This window comes from Amaranthus tricolor, chromosome 13, assembly GCF_026212465.1.
Source record: "Amaranthus tricolor cultivar Red isolate AtriRed21 chromosome 13, ASM2621246v1, whole genome shotgun sequence".
Lineage (NCBI taxonomy): Eukaryota > Viridiplantae > Streptophyta > Magnoliopsida > Caryophyllales > Amaranthaceae > Amaranthus > Amaranthus tricolor.
In genome coordinates, this window is record NC_080059.1 from 23,146,607 (window position 1) to 23,166,650 (window position 20,044).

At 33.5% G+C, this 20,044-nt stretch overlaps 3 protein-coding genes and 2 non-coding genes across 5 annotated transcripts; 2 read left to right on the forward strand and 3 right to left on the reverse strand.

Moving 5' to 3' along the window:
- The first annotated feature begins 117 nt into the window (after positions 1–117).
- LOC130797914 (acetyl-coenzyme A carboxylase carboxyl transferase subunit beta, chloroplastic-like) lies at positions 118–12,680 on the forward strand. The gene is made up of 2 exons (XM_057660702.1): positions 118–2,017; positions 11,983–12,680. The coding sequence occupies exons 1-2, from the start codon at positions 622–624 to the stop codon at positions 12,168–12,170; spliced, it is 1,584 nt and encodes a 527-aa protein (XP_057516685.1). The 5' UTR covers positions 118–621; the 3' UTR covers positions 12,171–12,680.
- A 291-nt stretch (positions 12,681–12,971) lies between these two features.
- Positions 12,972–16,362, forward strand: LOC130797915 (cytochrome f-like). The gene is made up of 2 exons (XM_057660703.1): positions 12,972–13,692; positions 14,353–16,362. Exons 1-2 carry the CDS (start codon positions 13,145–13,147, stop codon positions 15,314–15,316), a joined length of 1,512 nt encoding a protein of 503 aa, XP_057516686.1. The 5' UTR covers positions 12,972–13,144; the 3' UTR covers positions 15,317–16,362.
- A 284-nt stretch (positions 16,363–16,646) lies between these two features.
- LOC130798952 (cytochrome b559 subunit alpha-like) lies at positions 16,647–17,151 on the reverse strand (the record flags this gene model as incomplete). Its single annotated transcript, XM_057662045.1, has 1 exon — positions 16,647–17,151. A coding segment is annotated over one exon (387 nt), but the record flags the coding sequence as incomplete, so codon positions are not given.
- Positions 17,152–18,384: 1,233 nt separating this feature from the next.
- Positions 18,385–18,459, reverse strand: TRNAW-CCA (transfer RNA tryptophan (anticodon CCA)). Its single transcript has one exon. It is a non-coding gene; the product is annotated as a tRNA-Trp (tRNA).
- Positions 18,460–18,647: 188 nt separating this feature from the next.
- Positions 18,648–18,721, reverse strand: TRNAP-UGG (transfer RNA proline (anticodon UGG)). Its single transcript has one exon. It is a non-coding gene; the product is annotated as a tRNA-Pro (tRNA).
- Between the last annotated feature and the right edge of the window lie 1,323 nt (positions 18,722–20,044).

The following is a 20,044-nucleotide window of genomic DNA, read 5'->3' on the forward strand; positions in this document are numbered from 1 at the left end:
GTAATTAAACTCGGCCCAATCTTTTACTAAAAAGGATTGAGCCGAATACAATTTTTGTATATATCTTGCATCTCTCTATTTATAGAAACTTCTTTTTATATACAAGCAAGATCTTCAATTCAAAATTGAATACTAAACAACTCAAACTTTCTATTATTGTCTTGGATCCACAATTAATCCTACGGATCCCTAGGATTGGTAGAATTGGTAGATTCTTATACATATTCCGTGGGTTCGGCCTATGACTGTGGATATTAAGTCAAGTATACGAACTCCTTCTACCTATCTTGTATATTGTCCTTTTCGTTCCGTATTAGAATAGAAACTTATTCGGTCTTATATTAGACGGGATTCGACGAAAAAAAAATTCTTCATTTCATAAAATAGAAGATATATTCTTTATTTTTTTTATATAAATTTGACCTGACCTTGGAAATTCTGCCTTTTTTCTTTTTCTTTAGAATTTTTTCAAATTTTAAAGATAAAGAAAAAAGTTCTATCATATTCATATACAACGAAGTTATATCACGGATTTGTACAAGAAAGAATTACTTCTTTCAATAGAATATACTTAAGAATACTTACTCATTTTTCGTTAATAATCTGCGTGATTGGATCTAGATGCTTATTCTGACAAGAAATGTTCAAATTGATTTTCATCGAATGACTATTCATCTATTTTATTTTCATGCGAATAGGGCGCAAGAAAGCTCTATGAAAAAATGGTGGTTCAATTCGATGTTGTCTAAGAAAGGGTTCGAACATAAGTGTGGATTAAGTAAATCAATGGACAGTCTTGGTCCTATTGAAAATACCAGTAGAAAGGAAGATCCGAGTCTAAATGATACAGAAAAAAGCATTCATAGTTGGAGAAATGGTGACAATTCTAGTTACAGCAGTAATATTGATAATTTCTTTCGTGTCAGGGACATTCCGAATTTCATCTCTGATGATACTTTTTTACTTATAGATAGTAGGGGGGACAGTTATTCCATATATTTTGATATTGAAAATCAAATTTTTGAGATTGATAACGATCATTCTTTTCTGAGTGAACTACAAAGTTCTTTTTCGAAGTATTGGACTTCAAGTTATCTGAACTCGAAATCTAAGAGTGACGACACTTATAACGATCGTTCCGGATATTATACTAAAGATAGTTGGAATAATCACATTAATAATTGCATTGACAGTTATCTTCATTCTCAAATCAGTATTGGGAGTTCCATCCTAAGTGGTAGTGACAATTCCAGTGACAGTTACATTTTCAATTACATTTTTAATGAAAGTGGAAATAGGAGTGAAAATTTCAGTAAAAGAACGAGCACAAATGATAGTAATTTACCTAGAATAGAAAGTTCTAATAATCTTGATGTAACTCAAAAATATAAACATTTGTGGGTTCAATGTGAAAATTGTTATGCATTAAATTATAAGAAATTGCTTAAGTCAAAAATGGGTATTTGTGAACAATGTGGATATCATTTGAAAATTAATAGTTCAGATAGAATTGAACTTCTGATTGATCCGGGTACTTGGAATCCTATGGATGAAGATATGGTCTCTATGGATCCTATTGAATTTCATTCAGAGGAGGAAGCTTATAAAGATCGTATTGATTCTTATCAAACAAAGACAGGTTTAACTGAAGCTGTTCAAACAGGTATAGGTCAAATAAATGGTATTTCTATAGCAATTGGGGTTATGGATTTTGAGTTTATGGGAGGTAGTATAGGATCTGTAGTAGGGGAAAAAATCACCCGATTGATTGAATATGCTACCAATAAAACCCTACCCCTTATTATAGTATGTGCTTCCGGGGGGGCACGCATGCAAGAAGGAAGCTTGAGCTTAATGCAAATGGCGAAAATATCGTCTGTTTTATATGATTATCAATCAAATAAAAAGTTATTCTATGTGTCAATCCTTACATCGCCTACTACTGGTGGGGTGACGGCCAGTTTTGGCATGTTGGGGGATATTATTATTGCCGAACCTAATGCCTACATTGCATTTGCGGATTGTAGACTCAATTAGGAACGGGAACAGCAACAAGAGGGGGGGTGAATTGTTGTTGTTACTAGTTTAAGCGTTTTTGCCCTGTTTTTGCGGAATTGAATAAAATAAATAAAGCTTAAACTTAGAGCGAAATAATTAAAAGAGACAAACGATTTTTACGTGGAAACCTTCTAGGCCTAAATAGAAGGAAAAACCACGACCCCACGGGATTTCTAAATTCTCCACTATGTTTAAGGCAACTCGTTACAATTACATTAAACATCTTACTTCACTCGAAGCGCATCAACTAGGCCAACTCTTCTCTCTTAAATTGCTTCACTCAAAGCAACAAACTTAGCTTCACTAAAAGCTAATTCTCACCACTAGCTTCACTAGAAGCTTTCTCCTTAGCTTTACTCAAAGCTAATCACTTCTAGCTTCACTAAAAGCTATCTAATTCCCCCCTTAGACTCACCCGAGTCTAATTACAAATTCTCTCAAAAACCCTTACAAAAGGATAAAAATTCTCTAAAAATAAAATCAATGAGTTGCACAAGAAAATATTATAAATTAATTGGCATTTTTAAAACAAAATTTTCTTGTAAAAATTCTCCCATAGTTACGTATGATTTAATGGCTCATACTAAGGCGAGTTTTGAAGAATAACCGAGTCTCTTATTTATAGAGCTAAAATCCCTAAGAATAAGGAATATTCCAATCCATTATCCCATTATCAAAAGATCATGGGAGTAATGTGGATTTTAATAACCAAGTCTTCCTACGGTTAATCTTAAAAATAGGCATTTAAAGTTGACCATTTCAAGCCCACGGTTATTTAGCAATAACCGCTGTCTTCTGTTCCCTTCAAGCAGCAGTTTCTTCAATAGCTGTTCCTGTTCCAGTACTAAACTGCTGGAACGTTTTTGCTATTAATAGAAACGGTTAATCATAGTGGGAATGGTTGCTTGCTAATTTTTAGGAATAAAAACCAGTTAAGAAGATAGCTAAGACTCATTCAACAACCACTAATTCTATTCTTAGTAAATCCAATATTTACTAAAAATAGATCCTAAAATAAAGGATCTTAGAAAATAAGGACGTTAATTCATTTTATTTAAGAAAAACGATTTGCCAATTAATTTAATAAATCACTACTGCAACAAATTAATTTTATTAAATACATTAACTAAAAATACTAATTAAAATATAATAACCAGAATTTTTAGTCAACGTAGTCAACCTTCAGCTTAGGAACAGTGCGCTGTCTCCAGACTTCAGTTTAGCTAGAACATCCAACTTGGGAACAGTAGATCTGCTGTCTCCATTTTACATCCCAAGCGATATGCTTCTCCTAACCTCTTTTGAAACCTTTTGACATGTACGTTTCCATAAGCTAAATCATAGGTACTATCAACGATCATTGTCACGACCGAATATCGACCTGCACACAATCTCTAAATACATATTTGCTAAAGTGTAGTCATCATCAAAACTCAAGAGGTCCAACAAATTCCCCCTTTTTGATGATGACAAACTTTTTAAACAAACTTAAACAAAATAGAGTAAACCAATGTTGAAGAGTATGTTAGAGATCAAAACAACTCTACATTACTTAGTAAATTAACTCGTGACAATATAATTTACCAAGCATACATTAAAAACAAATTACTCTATTAATTAGAATTACTTAAAATAACTTAAGCATAATCAAAACATCGGAAGAACTTTTATCATCACATTCAAGTAATCATCAGAGCATATACATCATAACAATCAATGTATGTATCTCGGTATGTATATCAGAGCTAAACTTATTAATCATCAGAGCATCAGAGTATGACTATCAGAGCATAGCCACAGTCCTAATGTTCAACAGAATAAATGTATATCAGACTAAGCATACTCAAGCATTATTTAAGTTTGTGTCAAATATTCCCCCTTTTGACATCATTCAAAAAGAATTGGAGCAATCAAACCACAGCACTACGCATATAGACATAGTCAAAGAGAGAATGAGGATGCACAAAGTAAAAAGCAATATCAATGAATGCAAACAAGATCAGCTATGATTAATCGTCACAGATAGTTAGTAGCATAAAGGAAAATGTAGGTCATAGTATGAATTAATACAAATAGTACCCCAGCTGGTACAAATCAAAAGCAAGAAAAGATTGTTTGATAATAGTGATGGTTGCAAAAAAAAAAAAAAGTATGATGATTATCAGAAGAAATTAAGATGCAGGAGCTTCTTCATCTATATATTCTGTTTCCACCTCTACTGTGTCGAGCTTGGCCCCCAAACATGCTTCCATTTGGTTCATTTGAGCAGATAGTAAGGCTATAGAGACACGAATTTCATCTTTAAAAACAAGAAAGCTGGACTGCAAATCATTGAGTTTCAGGAGAATAGAGGTTAGATGGTCAGTGGGAACTGTAGTGTCACCTAAACCTTGATGTGGTGAAGAAGGTACTGGTGGTGATGATGGTATAGGTGACTTTGGTGGTGAAGATGGTTGTATTGGTGATTGTGGTGGTGATGGTATATGGAATAATGGTGTGGTAGGTTTAGGTGAGGAAGGTTGGTTTGGCTGTGCTATTGTGTATGAGGTAGAGTCATCATCAATAACAACAACAGGTTTCTTTCCTTTAGAAGCGAGCCTACTACTCTTCCTAGGGGTTAAACCAGGTGAAGAACCCTCCTCATTTTTCTTTTCTTTTTCCTCCACAGCAACCTTCACCAGTTCCTTCACTACTTCCCCCTTACAAAAGTTTTCCTCCTGTTCTTGCTCCTCAGAATGCCCCTCTGCCTTCTTAGTGGCAGAGGGAACAGGCTCCTCTTGTTCCTCCTTGTTTAATTCCTCCTCCTCAACATTTTCTTCAACTTCTTCTTCTTCATCGGTGTCCTCTGATTGTTCAAAAATGTTCTCAAGGGTCCCATTTTCAGTTAATCTTAGATATAAATTTTTCAAACATTTTACACCCACTTTGTTGTTTGGACCCATGGGATAGTTTGGACCATCAAGAGGAACACCCAATTTCTTAAATATCCAGGTCAACAGTCCACCATATCCTAACACATTCCTTTTAAAAATACAATCATTTAAATGACAAATCATTAAAGAAGGAAAATTAATCTTGATGTGGTTCGCCAGACAGTAGATCAACGTAGCATCCCACAAACTAACCTCACTTCTTTTGGATGTGCGAGGCAAAATAAATCTTCTTGCTATGTTGTACAACAGTTTGTGCATTGGTGATAGCACATTATGACTAACTTTTCCTCTTTTTTCATTCAACCCTAAAAACTTCCAAACTGACTTCTCATTTATACCAGAAAAATCAATTTTTGACCCAACAACATATCTATCAAAACCAGTCGAGGGAACACCCAACCATCCTCCTAAAATGAGGTTATTAAATTCAATTTTGATCCCCTTTACTTCACTAGTACAGACTCCATGGTCAAAAGAAAAATTTAAAGCAAACTCACGCATTAAGTTGGGATACATTGGGTTACAGCAATAGTTTCGCATTAAAGATTCCCAAGCTTGATTTTGCAATATGGCGTGAAATTGAGGAAAAAAATTTGATTCATACCATTGTTTGTCCAATCCGAAGCCAACAATCATTTCTTTTGATATCTCTTCAGCAGATACCTTAACATTAACCTTTGCCCTCTTTGAGGATGATTTCCTCACTGTAGCATCTCCTTTGCGCTTTGAACTTTCATGCACTTCAGAAGGATTAGGTGTGTCCTGCTGCTTTCTTGATGAAGACTCAGTTTTAGGAGTGAGTGGTGTTGGATAGATGACTTGAAGAGGTGTGGGTTGTTTCATTTTTGGGGTTTGATTCTTGGTTTTCATGGTGATTTGAAAAATCAAGAAAAAGAAAAGCTGGGTTGAAGATGGTTTTGGGAGTGAAATGCAATTGATGATGAAATGAAGGATTTGACGTGAGAGAGAGTATAAAATGCGTGTGAGGGGACGTGTGTTTAAGTGATTCAAGTTCCTTATTTAATTCGTGCATATGAACACATAATGGAAACAAACGAATTTAGTGAAGAACTATGATGATTCAACTCCTACTTCTTAAAAAAAATTGCTGGAGAAATTAATATAACAAATATTATGAAAAAACATTTTTATGAAAATAAAAGATAAATGGAAATTTTATGCTACCACAATTTGATCAAATCAAACATGCAATCATAAGAGCACTCACAGTATATACTTTTAAATAGTGCGTACCTGATTCTTTCAATAATTGATTTTTCAATCAAGATTTTGTGGTTGATCGACCTTTTCAATTTTCATTCTGACTTTAAGGATCACATATGTCACTCACTTTAATGCAGCTTGATCATGCCAAGTTCCAATCTCATTTTTTCATGTTGTTCCCTTGGATGCGGTTTAGTCATGATATCTGCTATTTGCTCGTTAGTGTTTACATGCTTAACAATAATATTTTTATTTTCGACGTTGTCCTTAAGAAAATGATGCCTAATGTGAATATGTTTTACTCTAGAATGATGCACTGGATCCTTTGATATGCATATGGCACTCGTATTATCGCAATAAATAGGAACACATTCAAACTTAATACCAAAATCTCTTAGCTGTTGTTTTATCCAAAGCATTTGGGAACAGCAAGCTGCAGCTGCTACATATTCAGCTTCGGCAGTGGATAGTGCAACAGTGTTTTGTTTCTTGGAACTCCACGAAACTAAACACGAGCCAAGAAATTGTACCATACCTGACGTGCTTTTTCTATTAACTAGATCACCTGTATAATCTGCATCACTAAAACCTTTCAAATCATAAACATCACTTTTAGGATAAAATAAGGACAAGTCATCTGTTCCCTTTAAATATCTCAAAATACGTTTTACTGCAGTGAGATGTGATTCTTTAGGGTTAGATTGAAATCTAGCACATAAACCAACACTAAAAGAAATATCGGGTCTACTAGCAGTTAGATATAATAAAGAACCAATCATGCCTCGATACATGGTTTGATCAATAGTTGTTCCATTTGGGTCTTCATCTAATCTAACATTTGTAGCCATTGGCGTATGGTTGGTTTTAGCATTGTTTAAGCCATATTTCTTGAGAAGTTCTTTTATATATTTTTGTTGGTGAATAAAGATACCATTAGCAGTTTGTTTAATTTGCAAACCAAGAAAGAAATTTAATTCTCCCATCATGCTCATTTCAAATTCAATGCTCATAAGGTTAGCAAATTCTTTACATAGCAATTCATTTGTGGCACCAAAAATAATATCATCAACATATATTTGAACAACTAATATATTGGAACCTTTATTCTTAAAGAATAAGGTTTTATCAATTTTACCTCTAACAAAGTCATTTTGAATCAAAAATTTTGATAGTCTTTCATACCATTGCCTAGGAGCTTGTTTCAACCCATAAAGAGCTTTATCAAGCTTATAGACATGATCAAGACACGAGGTATTCTCAAAGCCAAGAGGTTGTTCAACAAAGACTTCTTCATCAAGAAAACCATTCAAGAAAGCACATTTCACATCCATTTGGTATAATTTAAAGTTCATAAATGCAGCAAAAGAAATTAAAATTCTAATAGCCTCTAACCTTGCTACTGGAGCAAATGTCTCAGTATAATCAATACCTTCTTGTTGATTGTACCCTTTTGACCACGAGCCTTGCTTTATTTCTTACAATTATTCCATGCTCATCCAGTTTGTTCCGAAATACCCATTTCAAACCAATTACCTTCTTATGTTTTGGTTTGGGTTCCAAATGCCATACTTTGTTCCTTTCAAATTCGTTCAATTCATCTTGCATGGCTACAATCCATTCGGAATCTTTTAGAGCTTCTTCGTGATTTTTGGGTTCAAGTGATGATAGGAACGCAAAATGTGCACAAAAATTTCTCATTTGAGATCGAGTTTGTGTTCATTTATTCAAATCACTTATAATCAAATCGAGAGGATGATAACTTTGATATTTCCAAGGTTTGGGCACGAATTCTCTTGTGGGAACAGTAGCATGTTCTGGTTCATCAGCTTGATTAACATTCTGTTCAGCTACTGGATCGTTTTGCTCTTCTGTGGGAACAGCTGGATTGGGAACAGTCTGCTGTTCCTGATGTTCTGGCAGTTCCTGAACTCGATCAGTACTTTCTGCTTCTGCAAGACCTATCTTAAAATTATTTGTATCCTGTTCACTTGACAAAAAGTTAGATTCATCGAAAATTATATGAACGGATTCTTCCACACTCATTGTTCTTTTGTTATAAACTCTGTATGCCTTACTATGTGATGAGTAACCGAGGAATACTGCTTCATCACTTCTTTCATCAAACTTACCTATGTTTCGTTTACCATTCACATGAACAAAACATTTGCATCCAAACACACGAAAATAGGAAATATTTTGTTTAACACCTTTAAGCATTTCATAAGGTGTCTTAGAAGTGATTGGTCTTATTAACACACGATTCAAAATGTAACATGCAGTATTAACAACTTCGGTCCAAAAAATTTCTAGGTAGACCACTAGCAATTAACATGGTTCTAGCCATTTCTTCTAAAGTCCTATTTTTCCTTTCTACTACACCATTTTGTTGTGGTGTTCGTGGCGCCGAAAAATTGTGACTTATTCCATGTTCATTGCAATAACTCATAAAACTTGAATTTTCAAATTCCTTACCATGATCTGACCTTATGTGAATAATTTGATTATTGGTAGATTTTTATATTTTGTTAGCGAAAGAAACAAACTCATTAAAGGCTTCATCTTTACTAACTAAAAATAAAATCCAAGTAAATCTACTATAATTATCAACAATAACAAACACATATCTTTTGCCACTACGGCTTTGTATTCTCATAGGTTCACACAAATCCATATGTATTAATTCAAGCGTTTTAGAGGTGGTCACAACATTCTTTGGTTTAAAAGATGACCTAACTTGTTTTCCTTTGGCACAAGGATCACAAATTTCCTCCTTAAGGAATTTTATTGTTGGTAGTCCTCTAACTAGGTCTTTTGATCTTAATGTATTAATCAATGAATAACTAGCATGACCTAGACGCTTATGCCAAAGAAGTGGGTCGTCTTCTATAACACTTAGACACGTTAGACTGTTTCTGGGAACAGTGTCCAGGTCCACCACATAGGTGTTCCCTTTTCTGATTCCCTCAAGAATGGTGTCTCCTGTGTCATTCCTAGAAATAATGCATTTTTCAGAAGTAAAGTTTACAGAGTTACCTTTATCACAAAATTGAGAAATGCTAAGTAAGTTATGTTTCAAATTCTCGACTAAAAATACATTATTAATGGCATGGGAACAGGACCTTCCAACCTTTCCTTTGGCTATTATCTCACCCTTTATATTGTCACCGAAGGTTACTGTTCCCCCATCATAGGCTTCAAGTGAGAGAAACTTAGATTTGTCACCCGTCATGTGCTTGGAACACCCACTGTCGAGATACCATGAGCTGTTCCCCCTCACTTGGACCTGAAAGAAATAAATTGTTAGTTACAGGAACCCAGGCTGTCTTGGGTTCCTTGTCGATTTTACAAGAATCTTTTTTCTTAATCAGAATGTTATCGACATAATTTCTGTTGGAGACAGTGTACAGTTCCCTTTTGGTGCACTGGTCCTTCAGATGGCCAGTTCCTCCACCGAAGGAACAGATTCTGTCTCTAGGGAGATCAACGTAAGCCTTTTTCTTCTTGTTATTCTTAAAGTAATTTAGGCATTTTGAATTTTTACTTTTGGCATCTTGAATCCATTTGGGAGTAATTTTGATTTTCCCTTTTTCTCTTGAATTTAATTCAAGCTTATCATCATTGTTACGGTTGGATTCTAGATTCAACTTTAAATTTTGAAAATCATTGCACAAATCTTTAGATGATGCATCATTCAATTCTTTATTCAAGCCTAATAATTTCTATTGCGACAACTCAATATTAAGAATAACATTTTCCTTTTTAATTCTCTCCATATTTTCCGTTAGAATTATATTTTGGTCCAACAAATCGAAAAATCTGTTTTGGACATCGTATCTAAAGGTGTTTATATAGGAGACATGGTCTTTGCTTACCTTGAGTTCCTTTTCTAATTGGAGACACTTAACATTACAATTTTCAAGTTTAGCTTGTGTCTCCTTTAGCAACTCTATTAATTTATTTTTACTAAATTTGGATGGATGAAAATAAAATGAGTTAGAAATATATACCTGTTGCGGGTTTGAGAACAATTTCATTGTTGGAGTTAGTAGTGGTTACCTCAAAATCTCCAATTTCGATTACTCTCCAAACTTGATAATTTTCCGCTTTGATAAAGATCTCCATCCTATTTTTCCATTATGTATAGAATTTTCAATCGAACATGGGTGGTCTTTGAGTAGAATACCCTTCTTCCATTCGCTCGTTCATAATTGACATTTTCGGGAACACCAGGATTCTACCCTCAGGGTTTCCTGATCTACTGGGAACAGGGCTCTGATACCAATTGTAGACTCAATTAGGAACGGGAACAGCAACAAGAGGGGGGGTGAATTTTTGTTGTTACTAGTTTAAGCGTTTTTGCCCTGTTTTTGCGGAATTGAATAAAATAAATAAAGCTTAATCTTAGAGCGAAATAATTAAAAGAGACAAACGATTTTTACGTGGAAACCTTCTAGGCCTAAATAGAAGGAAAAACCACGACCCCACGGGATTTCTAAATTCTCCACTATGTTTAAGGCAACTCGTTACAATTACATTAAACATCTTACTTCACTCGAAGCGCATCAACTAGGCCAACTCTTCTCTCTTAAATTGCTTCACTCAAAGCAACAAACTTAGCTTCACTAAAAGCTAATTCTCACCACTAGCTTCACTAGAAGCTTTCTCCTTAGCTTTACTCAAAGCTAATCACTTCTAGCTTCACTAAAAGCTATCTAATTCCCCCCTTAGACTCACCCGAGTCTAATTACAAATTCTCTCAAAAACCCTTACAAAAGGATAAAAATTCTCTAAAAATAAAATCAATGAGTTGCACAAGAAAATATTATAAATTAATTGGCATTTTTAAAACAAAATTTTCTTGTAAAAATTCTCCCATAGTTACGTATGATTTAATGGCTCATGCTAAGGCGAGTTTTGAAGAATAACCGAGTCTCTTATTTATAGAGCTAAAATCCCTAAGAATAAGGAATATTCCAATCCATTATCCCATTATCAAAAGATCATGGGAGTAATGTGGATTTTAATAACCAAGTCTTCCTACGGTTAATCTTAAAAATAGGCATTTAAAGTTGACCATTTCAAGCCCACGGTTATTTAGCAATAACTGCTGTCTTCTGTTCCCTTCAAGCAGCAGTTTCTTCAATAGCTGTTCCTGTTCCAGTACTAAACTGCTGGAACGTTTTTGCTATTAATAGAAATGGTTAATCATAGTGGGAATGGTTGCTTGCTAATTTTTAGGAATAAAAACCAGTTAAGAAGATAGCTAAGACTCATTCAACAACCACTAATTCTATTTTTAGTAAATCCAATATTTACTAAAAATAGATCCTAAAATAAAGGATCTTAGAAAATAAGGACGTTAATTCATTTTATTTAAGAAAAACGATTTGCCAATTAATTTAATAAATCACTACTGCCACAAATTAATTTTATTAAATACATTAACTAAAAATACTTATTAAAATATAATAACCAGAATTTTTAGTCAACGTAGTCAACCTTCAGCTTAGGAACAGTGCGCTGTCTCCAGACTTCAGTTTAGCTAGAACATCCAACTTGGGAACAGTAGATCTGCTGTCTCCATTTTACATCCCAAGCGATATGCTTCTCCTAACCTCTTTTGAAACCTTTTGACATGTACGTTTCCATAAGCTAAATCATAGGTACTATAAACGATCATTGTCACGACCGGATATCGACCTGCACACAATCTCTAAATACATATTTGCTAAAGTGTAGTCATCATCAAAACTCAAGAGGTCCAACACGGGTAAAAGAGTAATTGAACAAACATTGAATAAGACAGTACCTGAAGGTTCACAAGCAGCCGAATTTTTATTCCATAAAGGTTTATTTGATCCAATCGTACCACGTAATCTTTTAAAAGGCGTTCTAAGTGAGTTATTTCAACTGCATGCTTTTTTTCCTTTGAATCAAAATAAAGTCGCGGATTAAAGTTTAAAGTCAATTATTTTATTTGTGTCAAAAAGTATTTTTTTTTTATTGGAATCTATCGGAATAAAAGGAAAAACCAGAAATGAAGGATGGGGTTTTTTCGTTGGCGATATCCTAATTTTTGAATAAAAAAACAAAGACTTCAAAAATAGCTTTTTTAGATCTTTCAATATTTTTTGTGAATCTTTATTAACAATACCCCTTGGATCAAACTATAACGAATCCTTTGTAAATTTAATTTATAAGAAATCGTGTACTTTCTTGTAGTAGAAGCAAAATAAAGAAAAAAAAGATGACGAATACTAAAGTAAAGTTGATTATCATATATTATATGTAGAAAATGAATTTCTTTTGTAGTTCTACATTCCTTGTACTTCTTAATATACTATATTAATTATATTAATTTTATAGAATTAGAATTCTAATTAATTTATTAATATAATAACAATAACATAATAACAACAAAAAATATAACAAACAGGTACAATTACAATACAATTATAGTAAATCGAGGTAATAACTATGAACTTTCCCTCTATTTTTGTGCCTTTAGTAGGCCTAGTATTTCCGGCAATTGCAATGGCGTCTTTATTTATTTATGTTCAAAAAAATAAGATTGTTTAGATTTTCGGGTTCAAATCTCATTTTTTAAGACTTAGACTTGAATCATAACATAGATATCTATTTAGTGGAATGGTATACCACGCGATTTCTTATGAACATAAACGAAAGAACCCTTACTTTAAATGTATGTGGAAAGATGACGACATAGGAGTACATGTTATTTTTTTGATCTAACTAAAAAGGAAAATATAAATAAATATTTACGTAGGATATTTAAATAGAAAGTGAAACACATCCGACATCAGAATAGGACTAGTTGATGAGAGTTACCTCGGAAACAAGACAGAGTAAGGAAAGTACAATTCATTTGAGGTATTTTTCAATTCAAATTAAATGTAACCAAATCTAGTATGAATTGGCGCTCACAACGTATATGGATAGAACTTATAACGGGATCTCGAAAAATAAGTAATTTCTCTTGGGCCTTTATCCTTTTTTTAGGTTCATTAGGATTCGTATTGGTTGGAATTTCCAGCTATCTTGGTAGGAATTTGCTATCTTTATTTCCCACCCAGCAAATTCTTTTTTTTCCACAAGGAATTGTGATGTCTTTCTATGGGATTGCGGGCCTCTTTATTAGCTCTTATTTGTGGTGTACAATTTCGTGGAATGTAGGTAGTGGTTATGATCTTTTCGATAAAAAAGAAGGAATAGTATGTATTTTTCGTTGGGGATTCCCTGGAAAAAATCGTCGCATCCTTTTCCGATATCTTATAAAGGATATCCAATCTATTAGAATAGAACTTAAAGAGGGTATTTCTACTCGTCGTGTTCTTTATCTGGAAATTAGAGGCCAGGGAGCCATTCCTTTGACGCGTACTGATGAAAATATGACTCCACGAGAAATTGAACAAAAAGCTGCTGAATTGGCCTCTTTTTTGCGTGTACCAATTGAAGTATTTTGAAAAAGAAAGCGATTCTGCCACGTATTCATGGATAGGCAGGAATTGCTTTGCTTTCACTTTTCGCAATTTCAATAGCCGTAAACACTCTTTTTTTTTCTTCAGTGGACTCTTTTTTCTATTTAACTTAATCGAAACAATAAAAGCCTTTTCGATTCTTTTATTAACTTATTTATGTATCGGATTTCATTCGCCCCATGGTTGGGAACTAATGATTGGCTCTATCTACAAAGATTTTGGATTTGCCCATAATGATCAAATTATATCTAGTCTTGTTTCTACGTTTCCAGTTATTCTAGATACAATCTTGAAATATTGGATTTTCCGTTATTTAAATCGTGTATCCCCATCACTTGTAGTGATTTATCATTCAATGAATGACTGAAAAGACGAAAAAGGGGTATACGGATATAAATCGAATTCGAATTTCGAACGCGATGTTTGTTACTTTGTACATAATCACAGCATTACAAAATTGACTTCCTCTTTCTATTTATACCCATCTAAGACGGGAATTTTCTCCCATATTCCAGTAATAAACTATTCTTTCAGTAAATATAGTTTTCACTTAAAGTAAATAACAGAATCGGGGATAGGGAACTATACTAGCAACCTACCCAATTTATTGTAAAAATTTTCGGAATCAATAATTGGACCATGCAAACTATAAATACCTTTTCTTGGATAAAAGAACAGATTACTCGATCCATTTGCATATCGCTCGTGTTATATATAATAACTCGATCCTCCATTTCGAATGCATATCCCATTTTCGCACAGCAAGGTTATGAAAATCCACGAGAAGCAACTGGACGTATTGTATGTGCCAATTGCCATTTAGCTAATAAGCCCGTGGATATTGAAGTTCCACAAGCGGTCCTTCCAGATACTGTATTTGAAGCGGTTGTTCGAATTCCTTATGATATGCAATTAAAACAAGTTCTTGCTAACGGCAAAAAGGGGGGGTTGAATGTGGGGGCTGTTCTTATTTTACCTGAGGGATTTGAATTAGCCCCACCCAATCGTATTTCTCCAGAGATGAAAGAAAAGATAGGCAATCTTTCTTTTCAGAGCTATCGCCCCAATAAACAAAATATTCCTGTAATAGGTCTCGTTCCTGGGAAAAAATATAGTGAAATTACCTTTCCTATTCTTTCCCCGGATCCTGCCACTAAGAAAGATGTTCACTTCTTAAAATATCCCATATATGTAGGTGGTAACAGAGGAAGGGGCCAGATTTATCCTGACGGAAGCAAGAGTAATAATACAGTTTATAATGCCACAGCAGCAGGTATAGTAAAGAAAATTGTACGAAAAGAAAAGGGCGGATACGAAATAAGCATAGCGGATGCCTCGGATGGACGTGAAGTGGTTGATATTATCCCTCCAGGACCAGAGCTTCTTGTTTCAGAGGGTGAATCTATCAAACTTGATCAACCATTAACAAGTAATCCTAATGTGGGTGGATTTGGTCAGGGAGACGCCGAAATAGTACTTCAAGACCCACTGCGCGTACAAGGTCTTTTGTTCTTCTTTGCATCTGTTATTTTGGCACAAATCTTTTTGGTTCTTAAAAAGAAACAGTTCGAGAAGGTTCAATTGTCCGAAATGAATTTCTAGATTCGTGGATTTATCAATATCAAACTTGTAACAAGAACAAAATTAACAATTATTTGACAATATTGGACGATCAATAAATAAAAAAATTATGAGAAGGTTCTTTTTGTTTGTTTATACTTTTCTTCTACATCTACCAGAAGTTTGGAATTACTTGATACTAGATTATTACTTTTAATATATAGAAGATTGCGAAGACGACTATTCTACTTTTTCACCTTTTCCAATCGAAATTTGGATATTATCATATGATATTTTGGGTATTTCAATATCATAAAGTGTATCAAAAGTCTTCTATTTGAGAATCAAATTCGGCTGGTTACTAGACTAAGCGGGGAATATAACGAAAAGAAAAATGAGGGGAACAAATGATTCTAGATAGGATTCTTTGCCTTCCCGGTCTTCGACACACGACAAGGAATTTTACAATACTTGTCGTGTGTCGAAAGAAACGTTAATGAGTCTTGATTCCCTTTGTCTTAGTCGGAATTTTTAGTCTTTCGCGAGATTGAACTCTTTTTCTTATTATTACACGTAACACGTATTAAGGAGTGGACAAACTGAAAAAGTGAGAGGGAAATATATTGAACAAATGGAACTTCTTGCATTAAAAATCTAGATTCTATTGTATCATTCAGTAAATCAAATGATTTCTTTTTTCTAACAATTTAGGAACGATCAATAAGTACTGTGGAGGAATATATGTTCGAAATGACTAAATAAATTTTCCAAAAATATTGAAAGGGGGCTCTTTTTTTCATTTATACGAAAAATTTTGACTAAAAAGTTATGATAATTAAAAAAAGAATTTAATGGGACCTCCCCCTTCTTTGTTTGTCTAATTCGAGGGGAAAAGGAAGGTCCCGTTAAGTTCTTATACTTTCATATCTATGCCTCGGTTCATGCAATTACTACAGCGATGAGCCTAATCCAGAATATGAACCATAAAAGAAAATACCTAGTAAACCGATCACAACAATACCAGCTACAGTACCTATTATCCAAAGAGGAATCCTTCCAGTAGTATCGGCCATTTACCCCACTTCCCTCCACATTTCATCAAGTAGTCGTGCTTAGAGACATAAACAGTCATGGATAATTATGAAATGAGGTCCTTCCGAATGGGATAAGAGCATTCCTATTCTATATATTTCGTTCCTTCTTTTTATTTATTTTTATTTAATTGAAAAAATAATTAGAAAATAAAACAGCAAGTACAAAAATGAGTAATAGCCCCCAATAAAGACTGGTACGATTCAATTCAACATTTTGTTCGTTCGGGTTTGATTGTGTTGTAGCTCTATAATTCGGATTCGGTTTTGTTTATCGTTGGATGAACTGCATTGCGGATACTGACCCCAAAAAAGAAACGGTAGGTACAGCCAGTCCGTGAACAGCCAGCCATCGCACGGTAAAAATTGGATAGGTTCGATCTATGGTCATTGGGCCTCCTAAAAGGATCTACTAAATTCATCAAGTTGTTCCAAAGAGTCAAAACGGCCAGTTATTAATGGAATTCCTTGTCGGCTCTCTGTGAAATATTCGTTTGGCCAGGGGCTTCCAAACACATCGTAAGCTAAACCTGTGCTGACGAATAACCAACCCGCAATGAATAGGGAAGGTATAGTAATGCTATGAATAACCCAGTATCGAATACTGGTAATAATATCAGCAAAAGAACGTTCTCCTGTGCTTCCAGACATGCTGAGCTCCACATATTCTTGTACAGTCAAAGGCAAATCCGTAAAAGATGAAATTAGTAAATTTCCTTTTACTTTTGACTTTACATAAAAACGTAAAGATCTTGTAGGATTACCAATATAGTACCAAAGGTGTCTTTAGAGTATACCGAATCAGTATAGCTATCCTTCTTCTGACACAGCAAGGCGATTTTAGTTAATATTTAAATGAAGTACGAGAGAATTTCTTTGTTTTTTTTTGTGCATATGGAACTAGTTTTCATTTTTTTTTAATTCCGGAAGAAGATTATCATATTCTTCCAATAACCGAGTTGGAAAAAAGAAAGATTTTTTTGAATGATGATAATCTTTTTCTTTTCATTCAAAAGATTATTTATTTTATCTGGATGAACCCAATTGTTGAGGCTAATAAGTTCAATTGAAGATAAAAACTAAAAAGTGTTGTGTTATAATTATAAAAAACCTGTTCGTTCGAAAAAAAAATCGATTTGATCCCAATAGAAATGATTTTTCATTTTATTCTAGAGTAATTCAAACAAATAACATTTTATTTTTGAAGAAAATTCCATAGTTATATTTATTATTATTTTAATATTAGATTAGTTTACTCAAAGGTTTTGCAAAAAATATGTTGATTGAAAATTTTGAGATGCATAGATGTCACAGATAATCAGCCGTGTCGTTTTTTTTATACCGACCTTACTTTATTTTTGTTAGTGACATCTATAATGTAATAGTTGATGAATTCAAAATATTCAATTGAACTTATTCTTTGAATTGCGATTTTTGCTTATTTTTTTTTTCTAAATGGAAACTTAGGTAAATGCTTTAGACACATATGTATAAAAAGAACATATTTTAGTTAGCTCCTTCATGCCTACTCTAACTAGTTATTTCGGTTTTTTACTAGCGGCTTTAACTATAACCTCCGCTCTATTTATAGGTCTAAACTAGATACGACTTATTTGAAATTAATTGAATGAACAACTCAAGGAATGTTTCTGTGGGATTCCGCCCATGTTTCTAGTTCTTTACTGCAGCAATTGAGAATTTTTGGTTATTGAGATTCATGGGCAATTCAGATTAATATTTATGGATAGATATTACCTTTCTTTTTTTTTTTCAAACAAATTGAAATGATTGAAGTTTTTCTATTTGGAATTGTCTTAGGCCTAATTCCTATTACTTTGGCTGGATTATTTGTAACTGCATATTTACAATACAGACGTGGTGATCAGTTGGATCTTTGATTAATTAACAAATTTTTTTTGATTGACCTCCTGTGGATTAGAGAAAGGAGGAGGTCAATTTTAGATTCGATTACTGTTCATTTATTTCAGTCTAATTCAATTTGACTTAACAAGAATGGAATGACGCTCTATAGGATTTGAACCTACGACATCGGGTTTTGGAGACCCACGTTCTACCGAACTGAACTAAGAGCGCTTTCTTATCAAAATAGATAAGACTGGAAAGAAAGGGTTTTTTTATAACTGAAAACTCTATCTACATCTTGCATGCATACATTATTTATCATATAGAGTATAATAAATAAAATGAGAGATTAGGCATGTCCAATTTGAATCAAAATTTCAATTAATTCCTACTTACTTCTCAAAGTAAAAGTAATTAGGTAGGGATGACAGGATTTGAACCCGTGACATTTTGTACCCAAAACAAACGCGCTACCAAGCTGCGCTACATCCCTTTCAATTCAATTGGTTTTTATAGTGTAATTGTAAAACATCCTTGTCTTGTTTTCCACATTCTTATTTCTCATATAAATTCATAATTAAACTGCACTGCTATTTCCTCTTCTTTTTGGTCTTTTATCATATAAGGTATAATAAAAAGGATTTGTATATTTATGTATATGAAAAACCTGTTGTAAACGAAAAAAAAAGACTTTTCGTTTCGGGAATGCTCAGTTCAATAGGAAGGGGCATGTAACTCTTTTTCTTAAAAAAAATATCTTATCGACTCGAAGTAAAAAAGTAAAAGTACGTAGATTTTTTTTTAGGGATTTCGTGTACAAATACAAGTAGTCTTTGACTCTATACATAGGATTATAGATTAGATATGTATTACTTTTATTTTATATATTAAACAAATGAAAAAGGAGGATTTTCAATGCGCGATTTCAAAACATATCTTTCCGTGGCACCGGTACTAAGTACTTTATGGTTTGGGTCTTTGGCCGGTCTATTAATAGAAATCAATCGTTTTTTCCCAGATGCGTTGACATTCCCCTTTTTTTGAGTCTAGTTATTGAGACGGGTAAGGGGTTAACGAAGATTAGAGCTAGAATCAACTATCTGTGACTAATCCCTCCCCTCTTTTTATTTAAAAAAAAAACTAAATAGGATTAGTTGAGTAAAGAAGAAAGTGGATTCAACCTTATCAAAACTTAGGCTCTCAGGCTCGAATGGAAACGAAAATGTGGGTCTAGGATAAGCGTATTATCCAAGATACTTAAATGAAATTACTGTGATTAGAAATTCGAGTTAGCAACTTCTATTTTTGCAACTTTTCTATTTTTTTCTTTTCCTTTCTTCAAGAAAAATAGAAAAGTTGCTTGAATTAAATATACAAAGGAGGTTCATGGCTAAGGGTAAAGATGTTCGAGTAAAAGTGATTTTGGAATGTACTGGTTGTGTTCGAAAGAGTGTTAATAAGGGATCAAGGGGCGTTTTCAGATATATTACTCAAAAGAATCGACACAATACGCCTAGTCGGTTGGAATTGCGAAAATTCTGTCCCTATTGTTACAAACATACAATTCATGGAGAGATAAAGAAATAGATCGAGCCGAACGTCTATCTATTATCCTTTCAAGTAAGGGGACAAAACATTTTTCATCTATATCATTTACTTTTTTTTTTAAATAGAAAATGGATTTCTAATATATTTCTTATTTCTTATAGTAAATATTTCATATTATTATATTATATATATACTATATATTATCGAAAAAAATTATAGAAAAAAATAGAAATAAACAAATCAGATCCTATTTTGGCTGGACCTAACA